The 20,000-nt window shown below is 44.0% G+C and overlaps 1 protein-coding gene and 1 pseudogene across 2 annotated transcripts in view; one reads left to right on the forward strand and one right to left on the reverse strand.

The window, feature by feature from the left end:
* Positions 1–20,000, forward strand: part of LOC306752952 (aryl hydrocarbon receptor-like) — a gene marked incomplete at both ends in the record, with an annotated part of 43,236 nt that overhangs the window by 6,407 nt on the left and 16,829 nt on the right. Inside the window, one exon of the mRNA XM_079236785.1 lies at positions 4,178–4,365. Coding sequence (XP_079092911.1) covers positions 4,178–4,365 — 188 coding nt within the window. The remainder of the gene's footprint in view (positions 1–4,177; positions 4,366–20,000) is intronic.
* LOC306752820 overlaps positions 15,900–20,000 on the reverse strand; it is a 9,480-nt pseudogene continuing 5,379 nt past the window's right edge. Inside the window, exon 2 of the transcript in view lies at positions 15,900–16,339. The product of the transcript in view is annotated as an uncharacterized misc_RNA (transcript). The remainder of the gene's footprint in view (positions 16,340–20,000) is intronic.

The raw sequence follows: 20,000 nt of genomic DNA on the forward strand, positions 1-20,000 counted from the left end.
AATGAAGACGCCCTTCTTTAATAAAGACGCCCCTCTTTAATAAAGACGCCCTTCTTTAATAAAGACGCCCCTCTTTAATAAAGACGCTCCTCTTTAATAAAGACGCCCCTCTTTAATAAAGACGCTCCTCTTTAATGAAGACGCCCTTCTTTAATAAAGATGCCCCTCTTTGATAAAGACGCCCCGCTTTAATAAAGACGCCCTTCTTTAATAAAGACGCCCCTCTTTAATAAAGACGCCCCTCTTTAATAAAGACTCCGCTTTAATAAAGACGCTCCTCTTTAATAAAGACGCCCTTCTTTAATAAAGACGCCCCTCTTTAATAAAGACGCCCCTCTTTAATAAAGACGCCCTTCTTTAATAAAGACGCTCCTCTTTAATAAAGACGCCCTTCTTTAATAAAGACGCCCCTCTTTAATAAAGACGCCCTTCTTTAATAAAGACGCCCCTCTTTAATAAAGATGCCCCTCTTTAATAAAGACGCCCTTCTTTGATAAAGACGCCCCTCTTTAATCAAGACACTCCTCTTTAATAAAGACGCTCCTCTTTAATAAAGACGCTCCTCTTTAATAAAGACGCCCTTCTTTAATAAAGACGCCCCTCTTTAATAAAGATGCCCCTCTTTAATAAAGACGCCCTTCTTTAATAAAGACGCCCTTCTTTAATAAAGACGCTCGTCTTTAATAAAGACGCCCTTCTTTAATAAAGACGCCCCTCTTTAATAAAGACGCCCTTCTTTAATAAAGACGCCCCTCTTTAATAAAGACGCCCTTCTTTAATAAAGACGCTCCTCTTTAATAAAGACGCCCTTCTTTAATAAAGACGCCCCTCTTTAATAAAGACGCTCCTCTTTAATAAAGACGCCCCTCTTTAATAAAGACGCTCCTCTTTAATAAAGACGCCCTTCTTTAATAAAGACGCCCCTCTTTAATAGAGACGCTCCTCTCTAATGAAGACGCCCTTCTTTGATAAAGACGCCCCGCTTTAATAAAGACGCCCTTCTTTAATAAAGACTCTCCGCTTTAATAAAGACGCCCCTCTTTAATAGAGACACCCCTCTTTAATAAAGACGCCCCTCTTTAATAAAGACGCCCCTCTTTAATGAAGACGCCCCTCTTTAATAAAGACGCCCCTCTTTAATGAAGACGCCCCTCTTTAATAAAGACGCCCCTCTTTAATGAAGACGCCCCTCTTTAATGAAGACGCCCCTCTTTAATGAAGACGCTCCTCTTTAATGAAGACGCCCCTCTTTAATAAAGACGCCCCTCTTTAATGAAGACGCCCCTCTTTAATAAAGACGCTCCTCTTGAATAAAGACGCCCCTCTTTAATGAAGACGCCCCTCTTTAATAAAGACGCCCCTCATTCTGACACAACCTGCATTTATTCACTGAAAAGCCAAACGTCTGCGGCAGAAGGAGCAGCGGCAGGCTGGTGGAGGCAGTCAGGACGTTTACAGTTTGATCTTCTTCATGTCGTTTAAACGCCTTTCAATCAAAGATGGATTCCTCTGAAGAACACAGAGAAGGTGTGACGGTTCACGGGGAGCGCTCGCTGCTTTGTGGTTGTCGGTATTCGGCATCAGAGTCTGGAGTTCCTCTTGTGACTGACATGTGACCACACCTCTGAGTACACTGAGTACACAGAGTACTTCAGTCAGGTACTGCAGTCCCAGTTTACTGTGAAAAAGCAGTTTTTATATCCAGAGCCTGCTGGAATAAAGAAACGGTGATTAATCTCCTAAACCACAGCTCTTATACTTTGTGTGTTGTTTATGAGCAGATATTCATGTGTTGCTATGAAGTTCATTTAAAACCAGCATTTAACAACAAAGCGTGTTTTACATGATGAGTTTAAGTCTGAGTTAAGAGCCACGGATATATTAATATAGACTCTATGAGCCAGATATTAACTCTATGAGCCAGATATTAATTATATGAACCAAATATTAACTCTATGAGCCAGATACACTGAGACACACACACACACACACACACACACACACACACACACACACACACACACACACACACACACACACACACACACACTCACACACACAGATACGTTTCTATATATATAGACATTCATCCACGCCCCTCACTCAAAGGGCAGATTTCAGCGATAACAACAATGGCCGCTCATTGTTCTGGTGCTCAGGAATGCAGCGATAGCATCAGATACGTGTGTTTTTGCAGCATTACTGGAAACAGATGTCTTGTTACCAGGAGGCGGGCTCATTTTACACATGTATGTTACAGTTCTGGCCATTCTAACCTCTCTTCAGAGACTTTTAACATAAACACATCACAGGAACGAGGTTTAAAGTGTGAAATCCTGCTTTTACACGTGAAGTTTGCTGCTTTGTTTGAGCTCCACTCCGGCTGTTGGTTCTAGTCTGACGTTTATATGTTTTCTGTTGTTTTTAGAGCTTGTTTCTGTCGACCAGACGTATTATATTTCTTCTAAATGTCACATATTTTGCAGTCGACTGCTCTTCAAGTCCAGACATGAGTTTCCATGTAAAATAATACATACAACTAAGTGGTGCCAGGTTTTACTACACTGGTTGTATTTCATTTCATTTGCACATATCTTCATAGTCATGAGCCAAAATCCTCCACTAAATCTTTTCTTTAACTACTTTGAAGTATTTTCTTCCCACTATGATTGTTACATTTCATCTGAACGTAACAGGCAACAAAGTAGCATTATTCACAGTCTAACAACTCCAATAAGAGAGAAACAATGTAGCATTGTTTCTCTCTTATTGGAGTTGTAATGATGCTCCAGGGTTTCACTTCACAAATAAAGCTGTTTGTGTTTCATGGTGTTTTTATTGGAGAGAGCTGGTTCTGCTGAAGCCGGTTCTTCAATCGGTTCCCCATAAAGGTTCCATCATCCAGAGACCGGGTTCTTCTGAGGAGTTAAGTGAGATATCAGCACTCGATAAATTATCTTTTAAAGAAGTTGGTGATGAAGGTTTTGGTTTCGTGCTGACAGACGTTTCTGTCTTCAAGACAACGCTGTCCTGGTCTCAGTGTCCTGGAGGTCAAAGGTCACGCTGCTAGAAAGCATGAGTTCTGCAGGTGCACACACACACACTCACTCTCTCTCACACACAAACACACACTCACACACCTGCTGACCTGAGCTCTCAGTGGAGCATGTGCAGCTGGTTTGGGTCGAGACCCAGCAGACATGCAGCTGCTCTGTGTGAGCCGGCCTGCGACGGGAAGGTCACCGGTTCAATTCCCACAGCAGGCGATGCTCTGCTTAACGGGTTCTGAAGCGACACAGAGCTGAGTGGGTCAGAACGTGTTGTTGTGAATATATATCTTACTATCATGAGAGAAACTAGAGCAGGAAGTCCAGTGTCCCTGTGTTGGTCATGTGATCAGCCACAGCTCAGCAGGTTTGAATGCTTTATTGTTGTGTGAGCGTCGGCTTCAGAAGAAGACCAGGATGTTGAGTTCATGGGAGGAAGCTTCAGGCCTTTATTCCTGATGCTTCATGGATTATTGATTATTGATTATTGGCAGTTTGTCTTTGGTTGTTAAAGTGGAACAAGTGCATGAAGAGTCTCTTCACCAGCTGCAACTCACTGAGCCTCCAGCGGCTTGGAGCACTCAGCATGACCTCCTGCTGCTCCTCCTCCTGTATAACTCCTCCTCTCCTCCTCCTCCTCTCCTCCTGTATAACTCCTCCTCCTCCTCTATAACTCCTCCTCTCTTCCTCCTCCTCTCCTCCTGTATAACTCCTGCTCCTCTCTAACTCCTCCTCCTCTATAACTCCTCCTCTCCTCCTCCTCCTGTATAACTCCTGCTCCTCTCTAACTCCTCCTCCTGTATAACTCCTGCTCCTCTCTAACTCCTCCTCCTCTATAACTCCTCCTCTCCTCCTCCTCCTCCTCCTCCTCCTCTCTAACTCCTCCTCTCTCCTCCTCAGACCCAAGCCTCCTCCTCCTGTATAACTCCTCCTCCTCCTCTCCTCCTCCTCCTCCTCCTCCTCTCCTCCTCCTCCTCCTCCTCTCTAACTCCTCCTCTCTCCTCCTCAGACCCAAGCCTCCTCCTCCTGTATAACTACTTCCTCCTCCTCCTCTTCCTCCTCCTCTATAACTCCTCCTCTCCTCCTGTATAACTCCTCCTCCTCTCTAACTCCTCCTCTCTCCTCCTCAGACCCAAGCCTCCTCCCCCTGAAGGCGTGAAGTCCAACCCGTCCAAGCGGCACCGGGACCGTCTGAACTCGGAGCTGGACCGGCTGACGGGTCTGCTGCCCTTCAGCGCGGAGGTGAGGGCGCGGCTGGACAAGCTGTCGGTGCTGCGGCTGAGCGTGGGCTACCTGAAGGTCAAGAGCTTCTTCAGCGGTGAGTGAGGCGGCGCCATGTTGCTCTAGGACACCAGGGGCAGGAAGTAGAATCATTCAGACCCGCCGGCGGCTATGTTGCTCTAGGACAGGGATTCCCAAAGTGTGCTGCCTCTAGGGGGTGCGCAAGAGGAAAAATGTATTGGTGGTCTAATGGTGTAACAATTAATATTAAACATAATTTTAAAAAAAATTATTGATTTTTTTAATTATAAAAATTCCCTTCGTAAGATTTACATTTAATTGCAATTAAAAACGTACAATTTAATAAATAGATGCACTTCCGGTCCGGCCGCCAGACTGTCTTTTACTACACACTAGCTAGCCTAGCTTGTGCACCTAACGTCATTTCATTCATTCAGCAACATCCATGAAAATATGTTAAACTGGCTGAAATCGGGGAAGCTGTCAGGTGGGACATCTGAAGCTATCAGTAATAAAAGAGGAGAGGGACAGAGAGAGAGGGAGGAACCGGAGGGAGAGAAACGGAGAGGTGCTGGGGAGAGACCGGGAGAAGAAACCGACCGGGAGTCTGAGAAAGAGGAGACGAGAGTGAGCACAGAGGCCCATCGAAGAGTCAAGGTGAAAAAAGAGGAGACGAGAGTGAGCATCAGACTGGGAAAAAAAGAGGAAACATGATGACAATTGTCTGGGTCTGGGCTTCACTTGGATTGGAATGCAGATTGCCCGAAGCCACAGTGCGTGTTGTGCAGTGAGGTTCTGGCTAACTGCTGTCTGAAGCCTCTTATTTGCGCCGCCACCTGAACACCAAGCATGCCAGTGCAAGTCAGAAGCCCCTTACATTTTTAGATCAAAATTGGAAGAGTTACAAAACAGTCAAAAACAATTGCAGTCTCATCCATGTGAGTCTCTCACTTTCTCCCTCTCTATCTCTCTTGAGCCACCGGCGCTGCATGTGAACATCCTCATATGGACTCCTCCTTTTTTATTCATATCTGTTTCTGAGCCTATGCATGTGCCTCTCTTTGTTCTATACGTGGCTTACTGTGTTTAAGTGAATACATGTGAAATGCACTCTGCCTCTGAGCCTGTGTGTGTGTCCTCGCCATCCTTATTGCTCTTTAGAAGTGACGCCTGTGTAACTGACATTTATACAGCGGACTAAATCTTGTAACAAACGCAACGCGCGAGCAAACAGTTGTCGCATTGGTCCGATTTTATGCGGCTATAAATAGACTCTGTTGCGTTTTTTTTTTAAGGGGTGGGGGATTGGGGGTGCGTGAACCTAAAAAGTTTGGGAACCGCTGCTCTAGGACACCGGGGGGCAGGAAGTAGAATTATTCAGACCCGCTGGTTCAATTAAAGTATGGTGTGAGAGGTTTATTAGGATGTGTTATAACAAGAGGAGCATCGGGAGCTTTTCTCATCTCTTTTCTCATCACTTTCATCTCTTTCCTCATCTCTTTTCTCATCACTTTCATCTCTTTTCTCATCTCTTTCCTCATCTCTTTCCTCATCTCTTTCCTCATCACTTTCATCTCTTTTCTCATCTCTTTTCTCATCTCTTTCATCTCTTTCCTCATCACTTTCATCTCTTTTCTCATCTCTTTCCTCATCTCTTTCCTCATCTCTTTCCTCATCACTTTCATCTCTTTTCTCATCTCTTTTCTCATCTCTTTCCTCATCACTTTCATCTCTTTTCTCATCACTTTCATCTCTTTTCTCATCTCTTTCCTCATCTCTTTCCTCATCACTTTCATCTCTTTTCTCATCACTTTCATCTCTTTTCTCATCTCTTTCCTCATCTCTTTCCTCATCACTTTCATCTCTTTTCTCATCTCTTTCCTCATCTCTTTCCTCATCACTTTCATCTCTTTTCTCATCTCTTTCCTCATCTCTTTCCTCATCACTTTCATCTCTTTTCTTATCTCTTTCCTCATCTCTTTCCTCATCACTTTCATCTCTTTTCTCATCTCTTTTCTCATCTCTTTCCTCATCGCTTTCATCTCTTTTCTCATCACTTTCATCTCTTTTCTCATCACTTTCATCTCTTTTCTCATCTCTTTTCTCATCTCTTTCATCTCTTTCCTCATCACGTTCATCTCTTTTCTCATCACTTTCACCTCTTTCCTCATCTCTTTCATCTCTTTTCTCATCTCTTTCATCTCTTTTCTCATCACATAGTTTTGACAGCAGCGACGTGTATAATCGGTTAGTTAATAATCAAGTGTTTATTACAGTCTTATGATGATTTCCTTGTTCAGTAAAGATAAGACGGCTTCAGCAGGAATAAGTTAAATAATGTGATCAAAGGTTAAGGAATGAAGGCTCATCCAGATGTTTACAACATGAACGTAAAGAGCCGCTTCACAGCCTGTTTCAGTCATAAAACCTGCATTAAAACACAGACACGCTGTAAAAGAGTCATGAAGTGACCGTGCATTTACTTTATTAACTCAGAAAGTGGACTTTCATAGTTTAACGACTTTAAGAAGTACATGTTGTGTTTTTAACTGAAACCAAAGACGTTTTGGGGCGTTTCACTGCAGTATAAAAGTTCTGCTGCTCTCTGGAAACAGAACCACTGTGACTAGAAGTAGAGAACTAGAACCTTCCTCACACGCGGTGTGTTCAAGGGCCGTAGGAAAGATGACAATCTGAAGATAATGCCGCTTTTTTCTTTGGATAAACTTTTTTATGTTGAGCCCTGGGGGCCCTTTTACATCAGGAACATCAAGAAAAGAATATAAACATGTTAGGTATCAAATTAAACATAAAATTCAGGGCTACGCTAGTATATAATCCTCATGTACAACCTCTGAACACAACTCAAACAATACATAGGAATAGAGGTTAGGGTTATCAGGGGTGGAAGTGCACCTCCTCTTCCCCTCCTCTTCCTCTTCCTCCCCTCCTCTTCCTCCCCTCCCCCACTTGTGTCTCGGCCTCCGATCCGTCACTCTCCTCCCTCAGAGCTCCGCCCACTTCCTGTTGCGGCCCCCAGGGGCCCCTTTGCTTCCTCCGGCTGAAGTCCACGCATGCATCGGACTCCGTGTGGTGGAAAGCTGGTTTCACGTCCTCCTTTCTGTTTGTCTTGAGCTTTTATTTCATGATGTCATGACCCGCGTGCTCGTCCTCCTTGAGAAGAAGCCAGAGAGCATTCTGGGTAGAAACCCTTAATTTCCTGGTTCCTCTTTATCGTTCTGGATTATCTTTTATAATTTCATTAGCTTTTCGTCCAGTTCCCTGTGAGGTCATTTTTATTATATTATCTGTTGAAATCGGATATTTAGACGAGATCTCTCTCTCTCTCTCTCTCTCTCTCTCTCTCTCTCTCTCTCTCTCTCTCTGTGTCTCTCTGTGTCTCTCTTTCTTTCTCTCTCTCTCTCTCTCTGTGTCTCTCTGTCTCTCTCTTTCTCTCTCTCATAGTAAGTCCTAATTGTTGAAGCAGCTTTGAAAGCCTTTCATATAAAAGTGCATATATATACATACACATATATATATATGAAGCACTGAAACATGGGATGAAGGCAGCAGAAGGAGGCCAGAGGACGAGCTCAGAAAGTGAAGAAGATAAAAGTGAACACAACATTAGCTTTACGAGGTGATTTTAAAGGTGAAGCAGCTGCTCAGGTCCACGTGTCAGAGCACTCAGGTTCCTCTCTGAGGCCGCCAACAGCTATACATACATACATATTTATATATATATATATATATATATATATATATATATATATATATATATATATGTATGTATGTATGTATGTATATATATATATATATATATATATATATATATATATATATACATATATACATACATACATATATATATATATATATATATATATATATATATATATATATATATATATGTATGTATGTATGTATGTATATATATATATATATATATATATATACATATATACATACAGTGCATCCGGAAAGTATTCACACCGCTTCACTTTTTTCACATTTTGTTATGTTACAGCCTTATTCCATGTTCTATTCTATGTTTCCTCAACATTCTTCACACAACACTACATAATGACAAAGTGAAAAAGGTTTTGGGGAAATTTTTGCAAATCCTTTTGCAAATACATATGTACATAACAGTGTAGTTAGTTCCAGTCGGAGCCAATTACATTCACAATAATATAAAGCAGAGGCCGGCTGGACATGATATTTCTCAGCTGTTTGTTGTGGTTTTCTCATGTTCGCTTCATGAATAGTTATAAATAGTTTGGTTGTTTCTGTCGATGAGGATTCAGTCTCCAGCTTTCAGATAAAGAACGTAAAGCAGCTTTAAGCCAGTCTGCATTTCTTTTGTCGTTTCCCAGAGAGGACATGAACGCCTCCTTTGTTTGTGTGTGTGTGTGTGTGTGTGTGTGTGTGTGTGTGTGTGTGTGTGTGTGGCCGTCCAGACGCCAGCGGCAGCTCCTCAGTTAGATTATTCTTCACGAGGAATGCGGACAAACCACAAGACCTCCGAGATAGATATATATATATATATAGGAATCTAGCAGGAATATATCTGTACATATATATATATATATGAAATATATAAATTATATATATAATAATAACATTGATGATATTATTATAATTAGAGTGAATCCCTCGTTGTGATTTAGCCGTTTGCCAAACACACCAGTCAGAGTCGGGCGGTGAATTTCCCAGCATGCCTCTCACCGAACAAAGACGACCCGGGAGTGCAAAGGCTCATGGGAAGGCCATGCCGGCGCGGAGAAAGAAGCGCTCTGTGTCCGTCTGTCCCATCGGCCGCCAGACGGGCCGGTGGGAAACACCCGGGGGTTCGATCCCATGACGCTCACAACACCGCCATTGTTTGTGTGTGTGTGTGTGTGTGTGTGTGTGTGTGTGTGTGTGTGTGTGTGTGTGTGTGTGTGTGTGTGTGTGTGTGTGTGTGTGTCTGTCTGTCTGCTTTCCATGCACTTGGATAAACTTTTTTCACGTCATGACTTTCTGTGCACAAAAATGAATAAAAACCAAACGAGCACAAATAGACAAAACCCCAAAGACACAAAGATTTCTATTAAAAAGACAAAACATCTGAAGAGACATAAAACAAGATGCAAAATGACGACAAAAAGATGCAAAACAAGCACTAAGAGACGCACAACTGCCTCAGAAAGAGATGTACTAGTTTTAAAATGACTACAAAAGGATTGCACAAAAAGATCAGAGACACAAAACAAGATCAAAAAGATGCAAAATGGCAAAAAAAAGAAATGAGAGAAGTGAATGTGAAGCTCATGAAGACTGTTGATCAGTGAAGTCTTCAGCTCTGAGGACTCAGAGGAGCTCAACTTCCCTCTGCTGGGCCTCAGGAAGCTCTCTCTCACACACACACACACACACACACACACACACACACACACACACACACACACCCCTCCCCCCTCGTCCTCATGGTTTCTCCAGATGTGTTTCCAGTCAGACTGGTTTCGTACGTTCTCCCAGCAGCTTCCTCCTCTGAACCCTCGTGACCTCTGACCTCTGACCTCCGTCTCATGGCCACGGTCAGAAGTCAGAGGCTTCATCTGCTCAAAAGCTCCAGAAGCTGATAGTGAGTTGGTTTATTTTGGGGATGAAAGTAACAATTATTATTATTATTTCCATTATTCGGTTGATAATTTAGTCTATAAAATGTTTAAAAATAACAAAAAGGCGATGCTGTTAAATTGCTTGTTTGGTCTAATACATGTTTTCTTTAAACTACAGAGAAAACACCAGCGTTTACCACAACCAGATGCTGTAAAGAACGTCGTTATCATCAGGTTTTCATCTTTCCAACGGTCTTTGAACACATCATGTGTGACCAACGCTTCCGTCAGAAAAAGCACCTCATCAGAAGTATTTTATTCCACGTGCCTCGTTTAAAGTCCCAAATAAACCGTTGACTTAACCAGCTCCTCAGAGGAGCTATGACGCCATGTTGGATTCCTCTGAAACCAACAGTCATGTGACCAAAAGTCATGTGACCACGAACCAGAGAAGCTCTGATGAACAGGAAGTAAACACACAGAGAGGATGTAAATAGTTTAATATATAAAACACGGAGAGAGATCTTCTTTGTAATGCTTCATGTCGTTCTCGCAGAGTTCTTCTGCACTGTCCTGCTCTTTGGGCTGCAGCTTCAGCAGCAGTTGTTTGTTTCATAACAAGCTGTTTATGTGTGACACCGTCGTGCATCGCGTAAACAACATGGCGGCTGCTCTTCTTCTGCACGTGCACGACTCGCTCATATTGATGACATCATCGCTTCCTGGTAGGCTGATGATGTTTATGTTTCTCATGCGTCCTAAAGCCAGCAGACAACGAAACAGCGGCCGTCTCTTTTCATCCGGTTGACTAAGCGTTGACTAAGCGCTGACTCGCTTTTCTACCCAGAATGCACAGCTCCGGACGTTTTGTGTTGAGCCTCACTGCTGCAGGAGGTAGGATGTAGTTCAACTCAGGTGAAACGCTTCCCTTTCATCTCCAAAACACACCTGCTGGAAACGGCTGCTGTCAGTCAAAGAGGAACACGCCCCCTTCAGGGAGACCACGCCCCCTTCTGGGAGGCCAGCTTCCTCTGTGTTCCTCTGCCTCAGGTGCTGCTTGGTGCTTCATGCGTGACATCGACCTAAATACTCATGAAAATAAAACAGCAGGAGAAGGTTTAGTAAGAAGCAGCGAGCTGCTGGCTGCAGCTCCACGTGCGGCGGGAAACCTGTAGAACACGTCGGCTGATCTCTGTGTGGAACAGGAAGTCGTGTTTGTCAGAGGAAGCGCCTGAGGCAACGTGGAGGGAGAAAGATGTCTGCTCACCTCTGATGGAGCCAGTGCCGGTACAAAGAGGCTAACGACGGCTAACGGGGGTCTAATTGGGGCTAACGGCGGCTAACGGCGGCTAACGGCAGCTAACGGGGGTCTAAAGGGGACTAACGGGGGGCTAACGGCAGCTAACGGGGGTCTAAAGGGGCCTAACGGTGGCTAAAGGGGGCTAATAGGGGGCTAACGGCGGCTAACAGGGGTCTAAAGGGGGCTAACGGCGGTTAACAGGGGCTAAAGGGGGCTAACAGGGGGCTAACGGCAGCTCACGGCAGTTAAAGGGGGTCTAACACTCTGGGGTCTGGGGTCATTTTCTTGATTTTACATCATTTTTAAATTTCTCTTTTTAAAGTCACTTGAATATGATACATACATACAAACATTCTCAGCTATCTATATAATGAGGCACCATTGTCCCAAGGCACAAGTGTAAAGAGAAAATATGACTAAAGCTGAAAAATGTAATCTTGATTTTGGAAATTGTTCATATTTGTTGTGAAAACATAACTTTACTCATGTGGTATATCGGTTTTGGTGATGGAAATTGGTTTACCAAAGGTCTTTGGTTCACAAAAGCAGTGGAATATATGAATAAAATGGTAGACACATGTAGATAAATGTCAAAAACCAAATTTATTATTATATGGTGGTGGGGGGGATGATGAGCTGTGGCTGGCTTTAAGGCCTGCTATGGTGACGTGTTGGCAGGCAGACGGACTGGAGACTGCTGCAGCTGCATGTTGTCCTCTGGACCCTCACAGCTCTGAATCCACTCTGTAAAATACATTAATACAAGTCAGTATGAGTTCACTGAAATAAAGTTAACGGTGATAGAGACAACAGTTGATTACCCACCGTTCATAGCTGTAGTCAACTATCTCCGTTAGCTCTCGTTAGCTTACCGTGTTAGCAGCACCTAACGTGACATAAACACTACTGTAGTAACGATTAACGGAGATCCAACACGACTAGTCGTACTAAGTTCACTGTAAGAAAGTTAACGGTGATAGAGACAACAGTTGATTACTCACCGTTCAGTCTCACAGAAACGCTGTAGCCAGCTATCTGGCCCGTTAGCTCCGGCTAGCTCCTTGTTAGCGAATCCTTCAGGCACTGGAGCTGCGCCGTCTGTCCCCTCCAATATATTTGCTCAGGACTCTTTGCTTGGCATCTTCTGACTCACACTGAAGCTTTACGTCGTAAGACACGTCCATGTTTAGATGCTCAGACGCGGAAGTGGAAACCAAATCCGCCAGATTTTAAACCATATCTCTGTGACGTATTATTGTGATGATAGAATTTTATTAAAAACGTAAACACCTGCCCGCCCACATCGACGCGGGCCCCGCCCCCAAAGGGCTAAAGGGGCCTAATGGCGGCTAAAGGGGGCTAACAGGGGGCTAACGGCGGCTAACAGGCCCAAAGGGGACTGTTATTAGCCGAACAGACTATGGTTTAAGGAAAGCACAGGATGTGATGTGTTCAGGCCTGCAGCTGTATGGGACCCAGTGAGACCAGAACCAGTAGGTTGTATTTTCTGCAGAAAGTCACTCTTTGTTGACTCACTCTCAACAAGTTTAAAATACAGACCACAGCTTCCTGCTGCAAAAGGAAGTGAAGACGAACTCCATCCATATGTATTGACCTTCTCAGAATTAGAGCAACATTGAAGTGTAAACGTCTCAGGGACTCCCTCCTCAGCGACGGTGTTCTGCCAGTGTGTGAGATGTTGCTTCAGGTCACGTTAGAGTCCTGTTCTTCTTCTGTGTTCTTAACGCCGCGACTGAGCCTCATGACCTCGTCTTCCTCAGAGGAAGAAGCTGCTTCCTGCTTCACTTCCCCTCGAGGACGACGCTCCATGCTTCGGTTTAACTTAACATTCCACAAAGCTTTAATTAAAGACGTCATGAATATAGTTACAAATAGAGAAAAGGCTCCTAAATATTTCTGCTATACCAAATCATGTTTCTGCCGTCACGCGTTTCTTCATTGAGCACTCTGCCAACGTTGTTTTGAGTAGTTTTACCAATATTGTTTGTGGATTTATGTTGATGTGGTGACAGATACTTCATGAGACGTCGTTTATTAGCTGATAAACATTTTAACTGGAAAAAAGTGAGATATGAATAAGATATTTCAATGAGTGAAACTGAAGATCAAGGTCTTTAAAATTCTTAGTTTCTCAGAAAAACGATAGATATTCTTTTTCCTGCACTGTTAAAACAAGAGAGGAGGAAGAGGGGGAGAAAAAGGAGGAGGAGAAGGAGGAGGAGGAGGGGGAGAAGAAGGAGGAGGAGGAGAAGGAGGAGGAAGAGGAGGAGGAGGTTCGGGACTCTCCTGCACATCGCTGCACGTCTGGAGCTGCATCGTTGCCGCTTTTAATGACAGGGAAGTGAGTTTGGTGGAAAATAACTGGCCCTGCCCCCTTCCTTATGAATGAGAGTTTACATAGGCAGGGTGTGTGTGTGTGTGTGTGTGTGTGTGTGTGTGTGTGTGTGTGTGTGTGTGAGAGAGCAACAGTCAGTTTGTAATGAAGACTTTTACGAATCGTTTTCAAACTGAAAGAAGCATAACTAAACAATGAAATGTTAATATAAACAAACATTTATATAAACATGTTGGTTCATGAGTCACTTTAAACGCAGCGGTCGTGTTTACTTCTGCAGGAACATGAAACACGATGACGTCATCATCAGCTTGTTCACTCGATGACGTCATTCTCAGCTTGTTCACTCGATGACATCATTATCAGCTTGTTCACTCGATGACATCATTATCAGCTTGTTCACTCGCTTGTTCACTCGATGACATCATTATCAGCTTGGTCACTCGATGACATCACCATCAGCTTGTTCACTCAATGACATCATTATCAGCTTGTTCACTCGATGACGTCATTCTCAGCTTGTTCACTCGATGACATCATTATCAGCTTGTTCACTCGATGACATCATTATCAGCTTGTTCACTCGATGACATCATTATCAGCTTGTTCACTCGATGACATCATTATCAGCTTGGTCACTCGATGACATCACCATCAGCTTGTTCACTCAATGACATCACCATCAGCTTGTTTACTCAATGACATCATTATCAGCTTGTTCACTCGATGACATCATTATCAGCTTGTTTACTCAATGACATCATTATCAGCTCGTTCACACGATAACATCATTATCAGCTTGTTCACTCAATGACATCACCATCAGCTTGTTTACTCAATGACATCATTATCAGCTCGTTCACACGATAACATCATTATCAGCTTGTACACTCGATGACATCATTATCAGCTCGTTCACTCGATGACATCATTATCAGCTCGTTCACACGATGACATCATTATCAGCTTGTACACTCGATGACATCATTATCAGCTTGTTCACTCGATGACATCATTATCAGCTCGTTCACACAACGACATCATTATCAGCTTGTACACTCGATGACATCATTATCAGCTCGTTCACACGATGACATCATTATCAGCTCGTTCACACGATGACATCATTATCAGCTCGTTGACACGATGACATCATTAGCTTGTTCAGCTCATTTTAAGTGTTTGTGTCTATGTATTTAGTGTGTAAATAGTGTGTAGTTGTTACTTGATGCAGAACCACACGGCAGTTATGGAGACGAGCTCTTCTCCTCTCTTTCTCCTCTCTTTCTCCTCTCTTTCTCCTCTTTCTCCTCTCTTTCTCCTCTTTCTCCTCTCTTTCTCCTCTCTTTCTCCTCTTTCTACTCTCTTTCTACTCTCTTTCTCCTCTCTTTCTCCTCTTTCTACTCTTTCTCCCCCCTCTCTCTCCCTCTCTCTCTCCCCTCCCTCTCTCCCCTCCCTCTCTCCCCCCTCTACCCCCCCACGTTTCCCAGCTGTTTTGCAGTCGTTTTTTGGGAATACTCTAATCTAGAATCAGAGATTGTTTTGTTCCACGAGGAAGACGAGAAGGTTTCAAGTGAATCGCTTGTTTTGTTTCTCTCTCACTCCCCGGCTGTGATCGGGCGAGCGAGAGAAAGAATCACACGTCCACCAGCATGAGGTGTGAGGGAACATGTTTAATCTTCATGTGTTCATAGAGAGCATCACACGTCCACCAGCATGAGGTGTGAGGGAACATGTTTAATCTCCCAATGTCAGCGTCACTGGTTTATACTGGTCTGGAGCTGGAGCTCACTGGTTTATACTGGTCTGGAGCTGGAGCTCACTGGTTTATACTGGTCTGGAGCTGGAGCTCACTGGTTTATACTGGTCTGGAGCTGGAGCTCACTGGAGGAATTTTTGGGGTGTAGAGGTGTGTGTGTGTGTGTGTGTGTGTGTGTGTGTGTGTGTTGCTGCAGGATTCACTGTGACACATTAAATCAACACCTAACTTCCTCTGTAGTTTATCACTAAAATCATATTTGTACCAAAGTAAACAGAAACTTCATTTCAAACTTGTATGATTTATTTCGAAAAGTCCCAGTAGCTCCACAGCATCCCAGTAGCTCCACAGCATCCCAGTAGCTTCACAGCATCCCAGTAGCTCCACAGCATCCCAGTAGCTCCACAGCATCCCAGTAGCTCCACAGCATCCCAGTAGCTCCACAGCATCCCAGTAGCTCCACGGCGTCCCAGTAGCTCCACAGCATCCCAGTAGCTTCACAGCATCCCAGTAGCTCCACAGCATCCCAGTAGCTTCACAGCATCCCAGTAGCTCCACAGCATCCCAGTAGCTCCACAGCATCCCAGTAGCTTCACAGCATCCCAGTAGCTCCACAGCATCCCAGTAGCTCCACAGCATCCCAGTAGCTGCAGGTTGTTTCCACACCAGTAGAGAAGATGACCTCATCTTGTTTACATACCTGAACTCCTGCAGATGGGGGCGGAGCCTCTTCTCCAGCTGGTTCAGACTTGCTGGCGTACTGGTCTTGAGCGTACTGGTCTTCGGAGTACTGGTCTTCAGAGTACTGGTCTTCAGAGTACTGGTCTTCGGAGTACTGGTCTTCGGAGTACTGGTCTTCAGCGTACTGGTCTTCAGAGTACTGGTCTTCGGAGTACTGGTCTTCGGAGTACTGGTCTTCAGCGTACTGGTCTTCAGAGTACTGGTCTTCAGAGTACTGGTCTTCGGAGTACTGGTCTTCGGAGTACTGGTCTTCAGCGTACTGGTCTTCGGCGGCGTACTGGTCTTCCCGGACTCCCAGACAAAGTCACTGGTTGAGTAGCGGCTCCACAGAGTTAACCCCTTCACATCCTCTAGCCGCCAGAGAGGTGTTGAATGCATGAAGGCATGAATTCATTTACAATTTGTGGGATGTTGAGTTCAGGCGAGTTGTAGGAACGACCACAAAGAGGAACCTGGATTCAGTCTTAAAGTCATGCGTTTCTTCCATATTTATTCTTTGTTTATAGGATATCTCCAGACAGCGTTTACTTGTTCCGTGCATCAAAGTTGTTTCACTGTAAAGAAAGAAAGAAGTCTCTTGAGGTCAGAGGTCAGGAGCTCCGGGACTCAAAGCTACAGAACTGGTTCTGCTGGTTTTAAACCAACATCAAAGCGTCGCCTTGAGGCCGCTCACCAGGCAGCAGCTGACGGAGTCACGGTATTTTTAGACGAGCAGATCCAGTGTCACGCTGGACTCTAACACCCGGACTCTCATTTAACAGCTGGCCCATGTCCAATGAGCATAATCTAGATTCATTTAAACAGCTGATGCAGCTCCAATCAACATACTCTAGGTTCCGCTCTGTGAAGACGATGCAGAACAGAAACATATTCATCATGGGGTCACTTCTCATCACAATTTGAACTATAGAAAATCCTCAAATTTAGTAGTTTTGATGGTTGCTTTGCCTTTTATTCTCATCTATTCCACTTCCTTTGTGTATAAATGGAGTTTTCATCGATGGAGCTGCTTTTACATGTAAACAGACAACGAGTCCCTCCGGCTCACTCGGTGTTTGTTTACATGTAAACAGTCCAGAGGGATCTGGAAACATATATTTCATATTTAATGCTCAAACAAGCTTTCATTGAGGAAGGAGGAACTGCCACTGGCAGTGCTAGTTGTAGTAGTACTAGCAGTACTAGCAGTAGTTGTAGTAGTTGTTGTAGTTGTAGTAGTACTAGCAGTAGTTGTAGTAGTTGTTGTAGTTGTAGTAGTACTAGCAGTAGTTGTAGTAGTTGTTGTAGTTGTAGTAGTACTAGCAGTAGTTGTAATGGTAGTACTACTGCAGTAGTACTTTGAGTAACATTCCTGCAGACGTGCCTGAACGAAGCGACCCGACCGGTCGGCCTTCATTCTGCAACGCAGCTTCACTTCCAGGTTTATGACTCAAAGCTTCTTTTCACTCAATAAACTCTGAACACATTCCGTGCATTCAGTTATTCTGAGTAACTGAGGCAGAAATACAGAGCAGTTATGTTTCACTGCCTGAACGTTTACGCGGGCCTCTTAAAGGGCCACACACGTGGTTTCATGAGCACTAATGTGGTGTGAAAGTTGAGTCTCTTGGCTTCATTTAATCCTTTCTTCAGCATCTTCTCCTTCTGTTCTCATGGCGTCATGCAGAGTGAAGTCCTCCTTGGTGGAAAAACTGTCTTTCATTGTTTGTCACTTTGCAAATTAAATTAGCGCGACATTTTGTTTTTGTTTACGTGCCGGTGCAGATTATTTAGTTCACGTTGTGCGTCTGCAGCAGCAGCTGAACACTCGCTGCAGAGCTTCAGAGTCTCTGCTGGTGCTTCAGGCAAATTGCTTTTAAAGTGCCATCCAGTCTCCGCCTCCGTGAGCTCATCACACGGCTCAGTTTCAGCTCTTCATGGTTGTTTTGTGTCTTTTTTAGCAGTGAAACGTCTGAAAATCACCCTTTGAAGTGATTTTAGATGGAAATAATGAGGTGTGTGTGTGTGTGTGTGTGTGTTTGTGTGTGTGTGTGTGTCACCACAGTGGCAGCAGAGTGTCACCACTTCCGCCTCGTGGCACCGCAGCACATGCCGTCTCCTGTGAAAAGGAATCGGCTGGTTTGAGCTTTTAAAGGAGTTTAATAAAGTGTAGTTTCTGGTGGAAAACACAGCCGACTAAATAGAGCAGTGGAAGCTTTAGTCCCTTCACTAAAGAGGCCGCTGCAGAAAGCTGCATTTCAAGCAGAATTAAGGGGAATCACAAGAAGCTCACATTAATGTTTAGATGTCAAACCTGCAGGAAGCTGACGTTACATGAGTCTCAGGCTCATCTCATTTCTCTGGTTTAAGTCGACACTAAAGAAGTAAAGCAAAGCCTTGATGGAGGTGAGGTCGTGGGGTCGAGTCCCTTAGCGCTGTCCTTCAGGACGCTCTGAGGTCGACTGGTTTCTCTGATTCACCAGTGATGAACCGCCCCCAAGCATTCTGGGAAAAACCTCCTTCAGATGGCACCTGACATGGCTTTACTTTGAAGTAACTGAGAACCTAGCTGTTTACTGGCAGACCAACTGGTTTACTGACTGGTTTACTGGCAGACCAACTAGTTTACTGGCAGACCAACTGGTTTACTGACTGGTTTACTGGCAGACCAACTAGTTTACTGGCAGACCAACTGGTTTACTATCTGGTCGACTGGGTATACGCTGACTGGTTGACTGGCAGGGTCACTGGTTCCCTAATTGCTTGGCTGGTTTGCTAACTGGTTTACTGACTGGTTTTCCATGTTTCTTTGCTGGTGATTGTGTTTTATTTATTTATTTTAGAGCTGAAAACAAAACATTATTCAGCATTACTTTCTATAAAAAACATCGTTGCAGGTTTTTAATGTTACCTCCAGTCTCTGCTTTGCTTTAAAGGAGTAAAATGTGAGTAAGGGAGTAAAGGAGTAAAGGAGTAAGGGAGTAAAGGAGTAAGGGAGTAAAGGAGTAAGGGAGTAAAGGAGTAAAGGAGTAAGGGAGTAAAGGAGTAAGGGAGTAAAGGAGTAAGGGAGTAAAGGAGTAAAGGAGTAAGGGAGTAAAGGAGTAAGGGAGTAAAGGAGTAAAGGAGTAAGGGAGTAAAGGAGTAAATGAGTAAAGGAGTAAAGGAGTAAGGGAGTAAAGGAGTAAGGGAGTAAGGGAGTAAAGGAGTAAGGGAGTAAAGGAGTAAAGGAGTAAGGGAGTAAGGGAGTAAGGGAGTAAAGGAGTAAAGGAGTAAAGGAGTAAAGGAGTAAGGGAGTAAGGGAGTAAAGGAGTAAAGGAGTAAAGGGAGTAAAGGAGTAAAGGAGTAAGGGAGTAAGGGAGTAAGGGAGTAAGGGAGTAAAGGAGTAAAGGAGTAAGGGAGTAAGGGAGTAAAGGAGTAAAGGAGTAAAGGGAGTAAAGGAGTAAAGGAGTAAGGGAGTAAAGGAGTAAGGGAGTAAAGGAGTAAAGGAGTAAAGGAGTAAAGGAGTAAGGGAGTAAGGGAGTAAGGCAGTAAAGGAGTAAAGGAGTAAAGGAGTAAAGGGAGTAAAGGAGTAAAGGAGTAAGGGACTAAGGGAGTAAGGGAGTAAAGGAGTAAGGGAGTAAAGGAGTAAAGGAGTAAGGGAGTAAGGGAGTAAAGGAGTAAAGGAGTAAGGGAGTAAAGGAGTAAAGGAGTAAGGGAGTAAAGGAGTAAAGGAGTAAAGGGAGTAAAGGAGTAAAGGAGTAAGGGAGTAAGGGAGTAAGGGAGTAAAGGAGTAAAGGAGTAAGGGAGTAAAGGAGTAAGGGAGTAAGGGAGTAAAGGAGTAAAGGAGTAAAGGAGTAAAGGAGTAAAGGGGTAAAGGAGTAAGGGAGTAAGGGAGTAAAGGAGTAAAGGAGTAAGGGAGTAAAGGAGTAAAGGAGTAAGGGAGTAAAGGAGTAAAGGAGTAAAGGAGTAAGGGAGTAAAGGAGTAAGGGAGTAA

This window comes from Taurulus bubalis (assembly GCF_910589615.1).
Source record: "Taurulus bubalis genome assembly, chromosome: 21".
Classification (NCBI taxonomy): Eukaryota; Metazoa; Chordata; class Actinopteri; order Perciformes; family Cottidae; genus Taurulus; species Taurulus bubalis.